Source organism: Salvia splendens, chromosome 14, assembly GCF_004379255.2.
Source record: "Salvia splendens isolate huo1 chromosome 14, SspV2, whole genome shotgun sequence".
NCBI classification, from domain to species: domain Eukaryota; kingdom Viridiplantae; phylum Streptophyta; class Magnoliopsida; order Lamiales; family Lamiaceae; genus Salvia; species Salvia splendens.
In genome coordinates, this window is record NC_056045.1 from 6,397,950 (window position 1) to 6,415,457 (window position 17,508).

Sequence of the window (17,508 nt, forward strand, 5' to 3'; positions counted from 1 at the left end):
AACTTAAAATTCAAGGAAGGAGGTCCATCCAGAAAGCTTAATGATTCACTGTATATTGCATAAAACACACCAACTTCTATCCATTAAATTGTGGATACAACATGAAGATCTATTTGGTGAACTACTTTTTAACCTTTTCGAATATATTTCAAATAAAGTCTCGATTATGTCAAATAAATGTATTACTAGTTGTGATTGTGAGATCATTTAAAATATGTATCTCTTCTTAAAAGAGAAATAATATTTATAAAAATATAAAGTAAAGAAATTTCATATTTTATGATTGGGCATATAGTTAGAGTAAGTATTCCAATTTTCAACAATGTTCATAAAAGCATATTCTTATCCTTATTGCCTTCATTCTTCAATCAGTTTGTCATCAAACGCAGAGTGAAAGGGAAGTAAACATAAAGCAAAACGCTGCGTAATCGCAAGCCAGGTGAAATCAGAATCTGATTTTCTATCAGAATTCAATTGATCTCCAATAAAGAACAAGCAGAAACGGGGAAGAAGGAAAATAAATAGAAGAAAAAAAAATGGAAAAAGTGATGAATATATTGAAGCCGAAGCCAAATCCACAGCAATTGCTCAGAGATTGGCAGCGACGCCTCCGCCAAGAGTGCCGCAATATTGAACGCCAAATCCGAGGTCCTTATTTCTATGTTTGCATTTAATCGCGAGGGTTTTGTTTGGTTTTCAAGGAAAAAATTGAAGTGTTTGAAGATTTTGGGGTAATTTTTATCGGTGGGTTTTGGTTAGATATACAGAGGGAAGAGAAGAATGTGCAGAAAGCGATCAAAGAGGCTGCTAAGCGGAATGACATGGGTTCAGCTAAGGTGTTTTTTTCCCTTTTTCTTTTTATCTGTTGTGAATTTCTAACTCTAATGGATAATTCGACTTATGATTGTAATGTGATTTGGAATTTGGGGAGATCGATTGAGGATTTCCTCTTTCTTTCTCTCTAACTTTTTTAGGTTTTCTTTTTCCCACTAATCTCATTGGGGAATTAGGTCATACTATGTTTTTAAAGGTTTTGAATCTTCGTTTGGTGTTCATCATTCGTTTTGAACTATGGATTGCCTATATTGTGAGGGAATACTTCAGCTGAATCAGTAAATTATGTAAATGGTCATTGATGGATTATTTAAGCTTACTTATAGCTATGTGATGATTTTCTCACGAGTGATGTTTTCGCTGATTACTTCTCAAGCAGGCGCTTGCAAAAGAACTTGTGAGATCTCGGAAAACTGTGAATCGTCTTTATGAGAACAAGGCTCAGTTGAATTCGATATCAATGCATCTCGGTGAAAGTGTTGGTATGTGCCTGTGCTCTTCACTTATTTCTTGCTTTTGTTTTGTTTGGAGTTCATTTTGATCCTTTCCGATAAAGTGATAGGCAAAACATAAGTTATAACAGTTCTTGTAAATCCTGTATTTGAGACTATCAAATGCTTGAATAGGTTTTCATTTTGGGCCCTGCATTTTTCTCCTTGATAGTCAGTGCTGATCTGCTGCAATTTAATGCTTTGCTGTTTTTTTTATTTGTGACGTGTTCCATATTTATTGTTTGGGTAGGGACGATGATAGTTTTTGAGAAAACACACATGCATTTGTTCAGATTGTCATAGTACATCAGTGCATGTATGCTGGAATGTTTGCATTTAGCCTACAAAAGAAATGCGGCATATATTTTTATATTTGGACGCAAGTTGGGCTACTCACAGTTTAACTTCTTGAGTCTTAAAGTTAAAAAAACTCATATGTCAGATCATAAGTGGATATAAGCTCGTTATTGGGTTCTTGCAGAGGCATACCCATAAACAATATAAATTGGTTGTCAACCATCATATAGTGGTGCTTCGAGTTTCTTTGCCTTCTAATTTTGGTACCTCAGATATGGCTGGCTGCTCTCCTTTTATTTCTTCCTGCTCTGATGCTCTCTTAAACTCAAAATTGCTAGTTTCTATGCCATGTGATAAATGGAATCTAAACTTACAATTTCTAGTTAATGCATCTCTTGCATTATAAAGGAGGAGGATGGGTAAGAAGGAAATCCCTCTGTTGTCAGTGAAGTTTCTGTTTTTCTCAAAGGGTTTTATGTTTTTGTTCTTTTAGCCAGGGGGCATTTTTCCTTACTATCTTTCCTTGATTTTTCACTTTTGATTCTCAGCTGTCGCTCGAACTGTGGGACATTTGTCCAAAAGTGCTGAAGTGATGAAGATGGTCAATAATCTGATGAAGGCTCCACAAATGGCTGTGACAATGCAAGAATTTAGTAAAGAAATGACCAAGGTAATTTTGCTTTGTCTGCTGTCCATTGTCACGTACAAGTCGGGCTGATATTCTGATCTAGGTTTGGCTTTCTTATAGTAATATTGGTTGTTAGCGAAGTCGTTGAGGCTGTGAAAATTAGAAACACTAGGAAGAAAAAGAGGTAGATTTTATGCATCTCTATGTCTTCAAGTCGGTAGAGTTGAGGGATCACAAAATTTGTCAGCCAAAACAGTGAGAAATCTAGCCAAAGATGGATGTTTTAAAATCGAAGAATAAAATGTATGAATCCACCAAAAGGTGTGCCTCTCACCTGAGTTTTGTCTATACAAGATAATACTACTACTAACTAATGACTTCCTGCCTTATCCAAGCATAACCTAATACCTAAGGGCCACAAAACATCCCATAATCCAATACATCATATTGGCCCTTTAATTTAAAAAGCAATGTTCTAAATAAAATCTTCCCTACCATTATGCTAAAACAGTCATGGAATGCTGGCTGATCCTATTCTGTGCATTCTTAACTCTTGACTTTTTGTTGTTTCTAAAGTCACATGTGGGCTAGGCCATGAAACTTTCTGAAGCTGACTACAATCACTTAATTATTGCTAGATTTTCAAAATAATACGACTTCTTAAGCCTTGTTTGTGGAATTTCCGTGGTGTATGTGATGATTTTTGCTAGTTTAGTCTTGATTTAGGCATTCACATAATCTGGTCTCGTATCAGTGGTAGTATGAGGAGGAGGAGGATGACATTATCTAGCCTTGACGAATCATCAAGTATATTGAGGTTCTGTGTCTTTGCAGGCTGGTGTGATAGAGGAGATGGTCAATGAGGCCGTTGATGACGCACTGGATTCCGAGGACATTGAAGAGGAGACCGAGGAAGAAATCGACAAGGTTCTAACAGCCATTGCCGGAGAGACTGCCGCACAACTTCCTGAAGCCGTTAGAAAGCAGAAACTAAAGCAACCTGCCACGAGCGAGGACGTAGAGGTATCTTATCAAATAATTTCTTTATTGCATCTCCATCTTGTGAATATTTTCGTCGTATGTTCTTTCCTATGATATGAAACTACTGGAGGACGTAGAGGTATGTTTTAAAAGATTTTGTTTCTTGCATATGAAACTACAGGAAAATGTCGATGACGAGGAAGAGATGGAAGAGATACGAGCTCGCCTTGCCAGAGTTCGTTCCTAGGTCCTGACCTCACTCAAATCTTGCCATTCGATAAAATCACACTTATTATATTATGTGCAAAATTATGATTCTTGATATCATATATGTATGAGAGAGAAATATCCTTGCGTCTTCTACGAGAAGATCAAATTTCATCTTTGCACACATTGTCCTTTCTACATGTCTCTTTTCTTGTCAATTCAATTCTTGAATGGAGCCTGTGGGCTCCGTTTCTAATTTTTAATTTACCAAATTATTTTTTATAAAATACGTAGTAATTTATCTCACAGAAAATGTCTTAATTTTCAAAACTAGATTCATACCCAAGATACTATTGTTTATGGTTTGGGTCCTCAATCTCATGGTTTTAAGTGAGTGATTGCAACATTTATATACGAGTTGAGTTGAGTTGAGTTGGTTAAAATCATTGGTTAAAATCATTCCTAACTAATTAACTCTACAAATTTAAGCCTAATAATAGTACAAGAGACTGTTGATTAGGACGCATATATAAAAGATTATTCAAGTTAAAACACTGGGAATTGTAATAATGCATTCGATACAAAAATAGCTAAGTTCAATATAGTACTCCGCACTGCGGTAGAGATTCTCCAATCTACATTAAATTAAACAACATTAGGGTTTAATTCCAAAACCATAGTATTCGACGCATGGTCACGCATGTACCATGAATTTGGTGCTCTCTCTATGTACAGTTTAAAGGGAGATAAATCTATAACACTAGTACAAGAAAGATGAGCAGATCCAGATAACCACTCACAACAACGGTATGCAACAGGATATGCAATGCGAGGGGGATGTATTCGAGCAGCCATCTCAGTGCCGGAAAGTCCTCACCACTTGCTCAATCCGTCTTCGACATAGTGGACAGTTCGTCAGGTGCAAAGAACATGTCATACAACAGCACATATGGCCACACCTGCAAACAATCGACCTTAGATTTTTATGGTGATGGATTCTCGGTGTGAAAAGGGTTAATGACAAGAACGTACGGGACAAAAACGGAATTGTATTCTTGCTCCAAACATATCACACATAAATCTGGCATGAGTCTGTCTTTATTGGTGTTTTCTGATCCACTCTCAGCCTTGCCATTTAAATCTGCTGCCGTCATACAAGGAACATGCAGAAGATATGTTGATACGTAATGAAACCGTGAATAAAAGGGATGCCAGACAAGGATTCAGCAGTTACCTCCTTCCTCTTGCCCAGCAGCCTTCTTAGCTGCAGCAGCAAGAACCCTGCAGGGGATTGTCGTCTTAGAAACTTTAAAAAACTCAAACAAGAAAGACCCATACCAATTACCTCTTTCGCATTTCCCAATGACGTCTTCTCTCCATGATAAATTGGAATGCATGCTTAGCAACAAGATAAACCCCGAACAATGAGAGACCCAATGATGCAAACTTGTACAATCTGAAAGAAAAAAACAATATTCGAATATAAGTGTTGGGGTGCAAACTCATCTCACGTTGGTGAATAAGAAAATTTGCAATCAATATGCAAGTTTCATCAACTCCATTAAAATGATGCCTTTTGGGAAGTGGCCCAAAACGGATAATATCATACTAATGTTAAGTTCGGGTATGCATCACCAAACACTCACATTAAGCTGAACTAAAGTAAAATAGAAGTTACAACACCACTAAGCTTCAACAATTTGGTTCCAGGTGAGTATGTCCACAGAAGTTAGAATGAGATAACTAAACCTTGACCATTTCCCAAGATTCGCAATCAGTTGATCAATAGTTTTGTCAGAGACATAAAAAGGGCCTTTATGTGGTCGCTGGATTCGAACCGACCCAATATCATCCTTAACAGCCTGACGATGGAAGAAAAGAGAGCACTTAGTGACATAAAACATCTTTAAAAAGAAAGACATTTTTGAGCAATTTAGACAACTATTCCCAACAATCCTAACTACTGTCCTAGTTGAAAAGCCTCCAATACATATTTTTTATATATGTTCTCAGATTTCATCATTTCTGGTCTCAGAAGTAGAAGTTGCCAGTCCATTTCATCCAAAAGAGTTAAAGAATAAATAAATAGAAGCAGTGCATATACCTCGCCGACAATTGTCAAGGGCGTGCCAGTAGGCAGGACACGTTCAATTCTCTTGACTCCAAGCATCTAAGCAAATAATACATCACTAGAGAGTTCAAAACTGTGTTTTTGCAATTGCAACAAGTATATGTATAAAGAACAATCTGAACCTTTAGGCCCTGAAGATAATCCAATGTTCCACGCACTAGTGATCGTCCAGACTCTTCAAACACTTCACTTCCTACTGTAAGCACCAAACCTGTGGCACCACGTCCTCCAACAACGTGGACACGACTTGTACCATCATCCTAGCACGTAAAATAGTATACCCGTCGTCACAAAACTCTACCCCCAAGTTTTAAAGCAACACATACAGATTTCAAGCGGTTTAGAAAATTCTGCATATTACAAGAAAGACCTATGGGTTTGTATTTATAAAAGTGAGCCCAGAGATAAGGGGGCCAAAGCTTACAAGATACCAGGGAACTTCTTTACACATGGACAACATCAAAGCTGAATCTTGTATCCAAGATCCGGCATCATTGTGTTTCAGAAAATGCTGCTCTGCCTGGAACATCAAAGGATATTTTCTCAGTAATGATTTTATGATCTTAAAGCTAGAATTAAATTCATGGTAACTTAGTCCATGTACCGTCTGTTCGACAATTACACCCCGTAAACCACTGTACTCGCAATTAATAGGTGTCTCCGAGCCAACTCTCCCTGACACAGAGACAACCAGCGGCAGCACTTTGCTTGCCGCATCCAATAATTGAGCTGAAAAATGAAGCAGTTGATAAATTTTCAATGACAGCATAATATCATACATTGTGTCCCAGCTTCTTGTGTTAATCACTCTATCGGTTACTTAGCCAAAAAAGATCCATGGTAAGCAAGAACTTAATGAACTAAAATTCTAATCTTTGCCACCACGATTCAATGATTCATGATCAAGTGAAACTAAAAGGCGCAATTTTGCCACCAGAAAACAAAATGAATAATAAGCAGATTACATATACAGTCAGTCATATTAAAGAAAATAAACAAAAAAAATGCTTCAAAAATTAACTAACCCAAGTCCTTCAACTGATTCACTCGAGTGACAGACTTCAGAACATCAGCATCTCTAAACACACCAAAACAAAAACAAAAAAAAATGGTACAATCAAACAATGTTTCTCCAAGGAAAGAAAATCGACAAATGTTCCTCGAAAAGAATTAAAAAAATAAAAAATAAAAACAATCAAATCAAGCAACCTTCCACTGCTCCTCCCCAGAAGATATAGCGCCGCAGCACTCAGGCAACACGTAATTCCCCCAACCGGAATCATCTCCGACAAAACTAAATAACTAATCTTACAAAAAAAATAACTAATCTTACAAAAAAATTCAATCCGAAATGTACTGATCGACGTAAAATCTTCGGCTTGTCCTCGACCAAATTCCCAAACATCTACAGCCCTCAATCAAACTGGAAATTTGGCGATTGACATATACAGATAAAAAGTAGAAATAGAATTGAAATAAAAAGGATGAAGAAATCGATTTGAAAGTAGAACTGAATATACGGAACAAAAGACAGGGCACTGTAGTTTGATTGAAGATGAAAAGCTATAGTTTGATTGAAGATGATGAAGAATAGAGAAAAGTGGTTGCATAAGAGACGTGGTGCTTGCAGACAGCACAGAATCAGATCCCGACACCAAATTCCAGACCGAAGCAATCCAACAAAATCGCTATGCGACTTTCTTATACACGTAAAAGTCGTGTTTTGTGATCAAGATATGCAATATATCCAAAGATGGATAATAGAACATGAATACATGATAAAGTTATCTAATTAGACCTGGACTTGGGCCAATGGTGTTTGGAGTTGGGCTTTCAATGACCAAAAGCCCATAAATGATAAATAGGAACAGCATCCATACGATGTCGTTTTGGGCGAACCCGGAAAAGCACTAGCTAATTTCTAAAACCCTGACATCCAAAAACCTTTGTTCTTCTTCATCTTCCTCAAAGTCTTACCTCTTTCTCTCTCATCTCTCTACATCGCTGCTTCACTCAGCTACTGCAGCAAATGGCCTCGGTGGCGGTCAGGAACTTAAATTCGAAGCGACTGTTCACGCTCTCTCCTCAAATTTACTCATCATGCTGCCGAGGATCCGCCCTCGCCGCGCCGTTCCCCGTTTCCGAATCGCCGATAGGTTCTCATCAGATGCTCAATCCGTGGTGGAGATCCATGGCCACCTTTACCCGAACGTAATTATGTTTTACCTTCTATTTGCATATGTTTCCCCCTTTTCTGCTATTAGCATTTCGGTGTGATGTGAAGGAACATTTCATATTCAAATAACTTGTGGTTGTTATAGAATTTTATCCTGGTGATGTAATCTAAGGATGGAGATTTGATTATGAGCATCTGATCTGTATTGGGAGTAGAAGGCTGGATATTGAGATCGTAAAATTTTTGTTCATTTGATTGTTGATGGCAGAAAACCTCATGTAAATGTGGGAACCATTGGGCATGTTGACCATGGAAAGACCACCTTAACTGCGGCTATTACCAAGGTAGTGTGTGAAAAGGATAGGGGAATATAACCTTTAATCGTGTTCAATAGTAATTAAAAAAAACTCAGATAGCTTGTGTAGTTCTCATGTCTGTTGAAATTCATTTGCTTTATGTGTATAAAGGTCTTAGCAGAAGAAGGGAAGGCGAAAGCTATTGCCTTCGATGAAATTGATAAAGCCCCTGAAGAGAAGAAGAGAGGGATTACAATTGCTACGGTGGGCTCTTATTTGCTGTTTAATGTTTGCTTTTCTGCTGACGTTCAGTTACAAGTGTAACTCTATTCACTTAATGTGTATGTTATTGTTGCAGGCCCATGTCGAGTATGAGACTGTAAAGAGGCATTATGCTCATGTAGATTGCCCAGGGCATGCTGATTATGTTAAAGTGAGATATAAAAAACTAACTTATGCTGTTATTTGAAAATTTTTGTTATTTATCTTTTCTGGTTATTTGGCCATCTTTAACTTGTATGTATATGCTCTCTGGAGATAATGCTTGGATTATAGCTATTTTATCTATAAGCTTTTAGAGAAACGTCCTTAGGTATGCGTACAAGCTACACTTTTTCCATGGAGATTTGGCTTTGTTTGCTTCCTTGATTTTCTCCCCCCCCCCCCCCAAAAAAAAGGAAAATATTGTGATGAAGAAACTATTTACTTGCTACGAAAATTGTGGAGATTCTTGTTGTACTCATTGAGTAATTTAGTTTGAGCTTTATCTCAGGTGCTTGACTAATGGTTTGTGTTACGTAGTCTGTGACTTGCTATTAGAAAAGATTTTAGAAACGAACATATCCAGTATAATGCGCTCAGGGGTTTCCTTATATCAATTTTAAACCTATTTGAACCATCCCTCTTTTATTGGATATCTAATGATGAAAAGGTCTATTTTAGTTGTGTTAGCACAATCAAGTGATAACTCGCATGATGTCTAATTGTTATGAGCATTATAATTGACTATAGGAGATGCAACAGTTATTGAATGATGTCCTTTTTGTGCTCCAACGTTCGTGAATTATTTAGGTTTGTGGTTAGTGGGCTTATTATATTAGCTTGTTGCAAAAAATCATTTTCTTTATTTTCACCCATATAAAAGTTGAAAATGTAAATAGATTCTTTATGTGATGTGACTTTGACATTTAAATTCATAAAAAAATATTTTTGACTAAAGTAAATGCTAGTAAAATGTAGACAAAGCAATTGTATGGAAATCACAAATAGCTCCCAAAGGTATGCTGCTTGTGAAATTTGGATTATTAATGAAATTGAAAATGTTTTAAGTGCTAAACCCAATAATTAGTAGTGTTTGTCTATGCAAGGGCAAACTTGAAATGAATTTCTGGGTAATTGTTTTGTATCGTCTGTCTTAATCATGTTATTTTTGGTGCTCATCATTCTCTAAAAATAATCAGAATATGATTACTGGAGCTGCTCAAATGGATGGTGGTATTCTTGTTGTATCTGCACCAGATGGACCAATGCCACAAACTAAAGAACACATTCTGCTTGCTCGCCAGGTTTGATTTTGAACATGAAATGCAAAAATAAACCTTACTATTTGCTGCTTGTTTTGTAATTTCAAACTTTACACTACTGCAGGTTGGTGTGCCATCGCTTGTATGCTTCCTGAATAAGGTTGATGCCGTTGATGACCCAGAACTGCTGGAACTTGTGGAAATGGAACTACGTGGTAAGTCAGAATTCAGAAAATGAATTATTGTATTCTTTTGTAAAGATACTCCCTCCGTTCTCTCATAGTTGAGGCGGTATTTTTTTGCACGGAGTTTAAGAAAGGGATGTTTGTGTGTTAATTAGAGAGATAAAAAAGTAAGAGAATAAAGTAGAAAGTGAATAAAGTGGGGATAATAAAGTAAGAGAGTAAAGTAAGAGTGAGAAAAGTGTTACCATATATGGAAATGATTCAACTATGAGGGAACTTCCCAAAATGGAAAAATGACTCAACTATGAGGGAACGGAGGGAGTACTATTTTTTGACATTACCTAATAATATTCGCAGAATTGCTTAGCTTTTACAAGTTCCCCGGGGATGACATTCCCATTGTCCGAGGATCAGCTTTGTCTGCGTTGGAGGGTAAAAATGAAGAAATTGGGAAAAAGGCTATTTTAAAGTTAATGGATGCTGTAGATTCGTACATCCCTGATCCTGTACGCCAACTTGATAAATCTTTCTTGATGCCAGTTGAAGATGTTTTTACCATTCAGGTACTAAGCATTCTTCAACCTTTCTATGCCAAACCATTTCTAATCAAAATTTCCTATAATGTTTTATTAGATGCATTTATAATCGATTAATTAAACATGTGGTGGGTCATTGTTGAAAACTTAAAATGTTGTCTTATTAGATAATCATGAGATCTTGTTAACTTTAAAGTGCAAAGTTTTCTTTAAAAAACTGCTACTTCCTTTGAACCTTTTGTAATCTTTGATATTTTCACCTTGGCATATCAAAGGGGCGTGGAACTGTTGCAACTGGCCGTGTGGAACAGGGTGTAATCAAACCTGGGGAGGAAGTGGAAATTTTAGGGCTGTCTCAGGTGAGCAATCAGATTTGTGTGGATGCTCCCTCTTTCTCTCTGTCCTAATTACTTGTCATACTAACTACACCAGACTGCTGAAACTTTGTTCCTGAAATTTTTGCTTCTTGATGTCCTGTCTTTTTTTTTTCTTTCTAACTACTTAAATATTACTCCCTCCGTCTCATAATAGGAGTCACATTTGGTATGGGTACGGGTTTTAAGAAATGTAAAGGATAGTGGGTTAGAAAAGTTAGTGGAATATGGGGCCACTTTTTTATATTAGTTTTATAATAAAATGTAAGGGAAGTGAGTTAATGGAACGTGAGACCTACTTACCATTTATGGTAAAAGTGAAATGTGACTCTTATTGTGGGATGAACCAAAATGGCAAAATGTGACCGTTATTGTGGGACGGAGAGAGTATTACATACTACTCTTAATTGGGATTTTTTCAATCTTATTATACTAATGTCGTTTTCTCACTACATCTAAATTCATGATCTTCTTTATTTTTTGTCAAAATAGTTGTGTTGTCAACACGATAATACTGAAATGTCAACATAATATTAAATTAATATTTTAATACATTATGTTGACATTGATATTTAAATGTCAACACAGTTTATTAAAATGTCAACACAAATATGTGTTGACTGTGTTGACATTTTTAATACACTACGTTGATGGGTTAGCAATTTAAGAAAAGTTAGCATTTTAACACACCCCACTGGATCATTATGACAAACCTCTCTTTGCTATAGAACAAACTTAAAACTACAGTAACTGGTGTGGAGATGTTCAAGAAGACTTTGGATTATGGCCAGGTAAGGATTACCGTTGTTTGCTTTTGGCCTTGTATTGCTATGTGGCATGTGTTGACAAAATTTACCTTTTGCTAGGCTGGTGACAATGTAGGTCTGCTTCTACGAGGCTTGAAACGTGATGATGTCCAAAGAGGGATGGTTAGTACCACTCATGGGAAATTGTGTTTGTCATACATTACTTTCACTTCAAACTTCACCATTTCATTTTTTCCAACACTAAGGCACTTGAATATAAGGGTGTGGACGTTTAGTTCAGAGTTCCCAATCTTGGATTTTGTTTGGTGAATTGATAGATAGTTTAATACTAGAAATTGTTAAAATTTTGGATTCACCTAATCTGCTTATATAACATTGGCTTTTATATATATGACCGCCTACCATGCTCATTAAAATAAACTTGACCATGACCCACACTAGTGCTCTGTCTTATGCTAATGTCCTTCATTTAACCCAAATTGTAGTTCACCATTCCACTGTGGGAGTACTGGGCCCATTGTACTTTATTATCCATGTATCAGATATCTTAGCACCCATGACCCAACTGAGATAGAACCCAAGTCGATATTTGCATAGCCATAAACTAGACACATCCCATCTTTCGTGCATACTAAAGTTGATACTAATACTTAATCGCCTTTGAACACATTAATAACTCCTGCCTATGGTAACCCGCTATATCTTTGATTCATATATTTTGTGGATCTTTTGTTTAGGTAATTGCAAAACCAAATACCATTAAAACGTACACAAGATTCGAGGCAGAGATTTATGTCCTCACAAAAGAGGAAGGAGGTCGCCACACTGCTTTCTTCTCAAATTACAAACCTCAATTCTACTTGAGAACAGCTGATGTCACTGGTACAGTCGAGTTGCCCGAAAATGTAAAGATGGTTATGCCTGGGGACAATGTAACTGCTGTCTTTGAGCTTATCTACCCAGTTCCTCTCGAAGCAGGTATGATATTGTATTATCATCCATGTTTTACGAAACCATTGATATTTATTTCCTGTAGCAGTTGCTCCTATCCCGAATTTGTTTGAATTTCGTTTACCTTTGGCCCAATATGATCTTGTTCATCGGTTCATCATATCCTTTTGTTGATGTGATGGCAGGACAAAGATTCGCCCTGAGGGAAGGTGGCCGAACTGTTGGTGCCGGAGTTGTTTCAAAAGTTATGAGCTGATACAGTTTATAAGCGTCAGGACGTTTTAATTTACGCTGCAATTTTTTTCTTTGCAAGCTGCTGCGTTGAGCACATATTGTTGTATTGACTCGCTTTGTCCATAAAGTTTCAATCGTGTATTTTTCTAAAATATCACCTGTAACATTAATAAATAATTTTGCTCTGCGTTGTTAACTTACTAACTGATTTGCTTTGCCCGATTATTACAAAAATAAACAGTGAAATGTGTATGGCATCTTCCTCGTCGAGTTTTGATTATGCGATCATTCGTGCTGAGGAATAGTAGCTGGAATCGACAACGGGTACTGGTCAGGGTTTCGTTCCATTCGTGGTTGAACTGTAACGGGCCTGCTTAACTATATAGGCTGTTAGCCTGTTACGGTCTTTGCCAGATAGCAAAAGATTTTAGGAGTTATTGTGTATTAGGGTGCGTTATAATGCTAACTTTTATTAAATTGCTAACTTGTTAATTTATCAACGTAGTGTATTAAAAATGTCAACACGATCACATTAAAACGTCAACACATATTTGTGTTGACATTTAAATATTAAAGTCAATACAATGTATAAAAATATCAGTGTGAGAGAAAATATTTTTTTATATATTAATTGTGATAGTTAGAATTTTTTTCAAAATATAAAATGCGGCTTTTTTTGTGATAAATTAAAATAAGTAGTATGTTCTATCATGCCAATGCTAACGTTTGAAAATTTACATCATGTATAGTAACTTTTACATAGAAGAATATAGAAATCAAGTACTCCTCCGTTTTATATTAGTGGCGTCATTTTATCATTTTATTACGTTTCATTATAATATAGTTATTTCTCTTTTTAACTAAAGTTTAACACATTTATTCTCAATTACTTTACGTTCTCTTACTTTATTCTATATTTATCCCTCTATCTTTTTCATTTCCTACTTTATTCTCTCACCGAACACAATTTTTTTTAAATCACGTGTCGAAAAGAAACATCTCCACTCTCGCAGAGTGAAGGGAGTAGTATATAAAATTGCATAATAAGAAATGACCACTATTACCCCCTTTTTAGATGAAAATAAGTGTGGTCCTCAAAATTCATTCACACCCGTCAGTGGTTTTGAAACCGCAAATATTACGATTTGTGACCATTAATTGTTTTTGAGTAAGATGCATTCATCTTTGGACCAAAATTTATACATTTAAGAATGCTGTGTAGTAGAATGTTGTCATCCAATTAGCTCCCACTTGAGCTTATGATGATTGAAATCTATGCAGCAGAAGCTACATACCTCCTTTCTCTGAAGCAGGGCTACACTGCCTTGAGAGCGACAACGGCCACCAACGCGATCGCCCTGAAGTAGATGTCTTTCAAGTTCCTGTCCAAAACACTCACCATCTCTTCTTCTCTGCCATCACCTTTGCCAGAGGTTTTGCTGATAGAGACAACCGTATCCCTCAGCCTGTTGACGGCCCAAGATAGCCAGACGAGACCTAAGCCCAACCCGGTGCTCAAAATCTTGGACGCACACAAGGGCAGCCGGTTGCAGGCCACTCTGCAGAGAACGGATAAGACGACAGCAATACCTGTCCCGGCAATGCTGGCTGAGAACTGGGTAAGAAGTCGAGACAGCTGGGGACCGGATTTCTTCAACGAGAGGATTGAGTTTCCACCAGGCTGCTTCCTGTCCATTATTATGGATAGAAGACTTTCGCAAGCATGAAGGGAGCTGTTGCTGTAGGCATCCCTCGTCGTCTTCTTCTTCCGTGGTGTCTTTTCCTTCACTTTGTCATGGCTGCAAAAGTCGAGCTTACATGAGCAACGAGCAATTTTGCATATCAGTCATCAATGAGCCGAACAAGAAGCATGCTCGTCATGACCTATCTTATATATCATTTCTTGAAAAGCAAAACTACCAAAATATTGCTTCGAAACGAGATAGTAAATCATTGCGACTTGCTAGCATCTGTTTGTATACGATGTCGTGTAAGTCATTAAATTATTCGCATTAGTGAAACAAAATTTATTGAATCAGTAGAGCAACATTGATGCTTAAAGATCTCGACTAATTGAATGCAAGCGCGTTATTACCTCTTGGGAGACCTAACTTTCTCAGTTGCGACTTTTGATGCTTTAGTACCAGCACTTGCTTTTCTTCGCCTGTTCAAGAAGAAACACTCGTGAGATTCACAAAAAATTTAACTGCACGGGACAATATCTTACGAAAATAAACAATAACAATGTTTGAATCCTGAGAGGCGACAGTCTTAGTCGAAAGACAGCAAGTCTCGGACTGAATACCTTTCAAAATAAGGGACCAGCATCGTCTGTCTACTGGACTTATTCGTGTTCTTGAGTGAATGAATGTCGGAGATGATCGCAAGCATATCAGCCATTTCAGTGCTGGTATAGCTTCTATCATCAACAAAGTCCAACGACGGTTCCTTGAAATAAAGTTCCTTAGTTGGGTATACAAGATTCTGCATAGGTTGGCCTTCGTATCTAAGCAGAGGCAGATCCGCAATAGGTGACTGAGATCCCGTTAAATCATAGAGCATCGGCAAATCCAGCAACGGATCTTCATCTTCAATCGATCCACACGTAAACAGCTTCAACATCTTCTCTTGCCTTGCACATCGTTCGACAATCCCAAAGCCAAAAAGCACAGAATCAAGACTGGTGTCTGTCTTAAAAAAAAACAAAGAGCAAATCAGTATTATATTTATTTCAACACCATCAAAAACCAAGTCTAAATTATACTATCATTCTTGTATATTCATACGATGCAGTTGCAAACACATTTAAGATATACGAACCATGAAAATCAACGACCGCAGGCCTCCTACACGTCAAGTCAAATCTGAACGAGTGGTTGGAATCCAAGAATCCACTAGGGGATCTCCACTCCTCCTTTTGCAGCCTACTTAGACTGAACGAAAGGGGATCAACAAGGTCTTGTCTTGATCCGTTATAAGGGATAAAATGATGAAATTCCTGCAACATACAGTACACCACAAGTCATAAGCAAGCACTCGACACCTGAAAAAGGAATCGATGAAACACAAGCAAATGAGGACAACCAGATGCCAAGACATAAACGAACATAGCTAGAAGAAGAACCTAAACATCCCTAAGGGCAGAGACATAGTCACATACATACCCAAAAAACACAATATAATATCAGTATTTTTGCTCATTATGTGCAACACACACACTTCGAAGCAAGAAAGCAATTGAGGCTTAATACACATCATGATTAAGCTAAAAACATATAAAAATTACTCCATGCAAGGCAAAGGAACACCAAAATTAACAAAAAAAACAATCATCACGATCAAAATCCAATCTTTAAACACAGTAAGAAAAGAAAAGGGATATAGAGATAAAATCCTCACATCAGAAGCCCTGCTGAAAGAAAGTTCTTGATGGAAAGCAGCCCCAAATCCGTGAGGAGGGTAGCAGCCATGCGAAGCCATCAAACACAGCTCCACCATATCTCTATCTCTCTCTCTCTCTCTCTCTCTCAAGAAAACGGATAATCAAGATTGGTGTAACATGTTATAAGGGTGTCATCTTGTTTTTGGCTTATCCTCCGCTGCACCTCTAATTTCGCCCTGATTTTTATTCCGACACCGAGGCCCTCTTTAGATTTGGAGCTGCTGATCACACGAAATTAGATTTTGCGATTTTGTGTGATTAATTGCAGTTTGTGGTGTGAGCTTGCTTTGGGATTCCGAATTCGGACAAAGCTCTGTCGTAGTCTTCAATTCATGTTTGGATTCTTCCGCCCCCAGCCGTAAATCTTCCTAACTAATTTGATTTTATTGCACATAAATAAAAATTGTTTTATTATTTGGACCGGTCAATTCTCAATTGTACAAAATCAATATAAGAAGGATGTATATTTTGAAATATAGTTAAATTCAGCAAGAGCTATAAATTTTGAAGGAAGTTAAAAGTGAATAAGTTTTTGAAGTGGACGGCAATGAAACCGGTTTTAGTTGGTAAGATGTTTTTTCTCTATTAAATAGATCGAGAATTTGAATTAGCACGAGATAAACGAAGAACTATTATTGATATCTGTTAAAAGACTATATGGTTTCTGGAATGATATTCATTATATTAGGTTGATCTTTGAAGAAGAATTTCACGTCTCTTTATAGGCTAGGAGACCATCCAACATATGTATGATAAGCTCTAATCATGCTAGCCTAATATTCTATACAAGGTATTAAAATAAAATACTAATTACAATATCAATCCTTGTTTGCAGGATATCAATTCTTGATTTGTGGGAATCTTCCTTCCAATACTCCCCCTCAAGTTAAGTAACGGGGTTGCCGATGCTTAACTTGTCCAATACTTGTCAGAAAGATTGAGAATTCACTGTCTTTGTCAAGATGCCTGTCAATTGATCTTCTGACTTGACATAGTGTAATAGCCGCTCTTTTAAAAGCCCTAGTATCTGTTATGTTTATTGTCGAACTAGAGATTTGTCGCTCTCTTGTCTCGTTGTTTTAAATGGAACTCGTTGCCCTTATTTAAAACTTAATGTTGCTAGTTCGCAAAACCAAAAGTTAAAGAAATAATCGAATGAACTAAAACAATTTAATGAATGTTTAGGAAATAAAATAGACATAGTGAAAGGAAAACGATGATTTGTATCCCGAACTAAAAGTGCTCAAAAACAAGATACATTAATCTATATGATCGTTTCACATGTGACTTATGAACGGAAAGGGAAAAAAATGTGGAATACTATTCTTCATGAATGGGCCAAAGGACTAGGAAGCTAAAAATCTTATGCACAACTTTGGGCCTCTTTTTCTCCCGAGCCCAACTCGCACCACCGCGGCCCAGGACAGCAGGCCCACGTCGCGGACAGCAGCGGGA

At 37.1% G+C, this 17,508-nt stretch overlaps 4 protein-coding genes across 5 annotated transcripts; 2 read left to right on the forward strand and 2 right to left on the reverse strand.

The window, feature by feature from the left end:
* Positions 1–321: 321 nt before the first annotated feature.
* On the forward strand, positions 322–3,620 carry LOC121766023 (vacuolar protein sorting-associated protein 24 homolog 1-like). The gene is made up of 6 exons (XM_042162352.1): positions 322–648; positions 760–836; positions 1,214–1,316; positions 2,171–2,292; positions 3,085–3,273; positions 3,413–3,620. The coding sequence occupies exons 1-6, from the start codon at positions 537–539 to the stop codon at positions 3,476–3,478; spliced, it is 669 nt and encodes a 222-aa protein (XP_042018286.1). The 5' UTR covers positions 322–536; the 3' UTR covers positions 3,479–3,620.
* Positions 3,621–3,984: 364 nt separating this feature from the next.
* Positions 3,985–7,257, reverse strand: LOC121765462 (E3 ubiquitin-protein ligase SP1-like). 2 transcript variants are annotated; one of them, XM_042161640.1, is made up of 11 exons: positions 6,779–7,257; positions 6,595–6,647; positions 6,174–6,298; positions 5,994–6,089; positions 5,692–5,829; positions 5,543–5,608; positions 5,188–5,300; positions 4,784–4,894; positions 4,673–4,719; positions 4,471–4,579; positions 3,985–4,397 (listed from the first exon to the last, which is right to left on the reverse strand). In XM_042161640.1, exons 1-11 carry the CDS (start codon positions 6,850–6,852, stop codon positions 4,295–4,297), a joined length of 1,035 nt encoding a protein of 344 aa, XP_042017574.1. In that variant the 5' UTR covers positions 6,853–7,257; the 3' UTR covers positions 3,985–4,294. The 2 variants fall into 2 exon arrangements, with proteins under 2 accessions (XP_042017574.1, XP_042017571.1); XM_042161637.1 differs by having other exon boundaries at positions 4,471–4,582.
* Positions 7,258–7,497: 240 nt separating this feature from the next.
* Positions 7,498–12,815, forward strand: LOC121763860 (elongation factor Tu, mitochondrial-like). The gene is made up of 12 exons (XM_042159949.1): positions 7,498–7,780; positions 8,014–8,089; positions 8,213–8,305; positions 8,400–8,474; positions 9,502–9,606; positions 9,689–9,779; positions 10,107–10,312; positions 10,561–10,644; positions 11,388–11,450; positions 11,526–11,588; positions 12,164–12,404; positions 12,563–12,815. The coding sequence occupies exons 1-12, from the start codon at positions 7,599–7,601 to the stop codon at positions 12,631–12,633; spliced, it is 1,350 nt and encodes a 449-aa protein (XP_042015883.1). The 5' UTR covers positions 7,498–7,598; the 3' UTR covers positions 12,634–12,815.
* Positions 12,816–13,679: 864 nt separating this feature from the next.
* On the reverse strand, positions 13,680–16,398 carry LOC121766073. Its single transcript, XM_042162407.1, has 5 exons — positions 16,011–16,398; positions 15,432–15,609; positions 14,917–15,298; positions 14,707–14,775; positions 13,680–14,410 (listed from the first exon to the last, which is right to left on the reverse strand). The coding sequence occupies exons 1-5, from the start codon at positions 16,107–16,109 to the stop codon at positions 13,927–13,929; spliced, it is 1,212 nt and encodes a 403-aa protein (XP_042018341.1). The 5' UTR covers positions 16,110–16,398; the 3' UTR covers positions 13,680–13,926.
* Positions 16,399–17,508: the final 1,110 nt, after the last annotated feature.

What these genes read in the sequence shown, in the direction of transcription:
- LOC121766023 (XM_042162352.1), top strand. Translation starts at nt 537, where the DNA reads ATGGAAAAAGTGATGAATATATTGAAGCCGAAGCCAAATCCACAGCAA. An exon ending in TATTGAACGCCAAATCCGAG is followed by an intron (nt 649 to 759) that starts GTCCTTATTTCT and finishes GGTTTTGGTTAG; the next exon opens with ATATACAGAGGGAAGAGAAG. An exon ending in ATGACATGGGTTCAGCTAAG is followed by an intron (nt 837 to 1,213) that starts GTGTTTTTTTCC and finishes CTTCTCAAGCAG; the next exon opens with GCGCTTGCAAAAGAACTTGT.
- LOC121765462 (XM_042161637.1), bottom strand. Translation starts at nt 6,852, where the DNA reads ATGATTCCGGTTGGGGGAATTACGTGTTGCCTGAGTGCTGCGGCGCTA. An exon ending in CTGGGGAGGAGCAGTGGAAG is followed by an intron (nt 6,648 to 6,778) that starts GTTGCTTGATTT and finishes TGGTGTGTTTAG; the next exon opens with AGATGCTGATGTTCTGAAGT. An exon ending in AAGAAGTTCCCTGGTATCTT is followed by an intron (nt 5,830 to 5,993) that starts GTAAGCTTTGGC and finishes TTTACGTGCTAG; the next exon opens with GATGATGGTACAAGTCGTGT.
- LOC121766073 (XM_042162407.1), bottom strand. Translation starts at nt 16,109, where the DNA reads ATGGTGGAGCTGTGTTTGATGGCTTCGCATGGCTGCTACCCTCCTCAC. An exon ending in CTTTCAGCAGGGCTTCTGAT is followed by an intron (nt 15,610 to 16,010) that starts GTGAGGATTTTA and finishes TGTATGTTGCAG; the next exon opens with GAATTTCATCATTTTATCCC. An exon ending in AAAGTTAGGTCTCCCAAGAG is followed by an intron (nt 14,411 to 14,706) that starts GTAATAACGCGC and finishes CGACTTTTGCAG; the next exon opens with CCATGACAAAGTGAAGGAAA.
- LOC121763860 (XM_042159949.1), top strand. Translation starts at nt 7,599, where the DNA reads ATGGCCTCGGTGGCGGTCAGGAACTTAAATTCGAAGCGACTGTTCACG. An exon ending in GGCATGCTGATTATGTTAAA is followed by an intron (nt 8,475 to 9,501) that starts GTGAGATATAAA and finishes AAAAATAATCAG; the next exon opens with AATATGATTACTGGAGCTGC. An exon ending in TGTGGAAATGGAACTACGTG is followed by an intron (nt 9,780 to 10,106) that starts GTAAGTCAGAAT and finishes TAATATTCGCAG; the next exon opens with AATTGCTTAGCTTTTACAAG.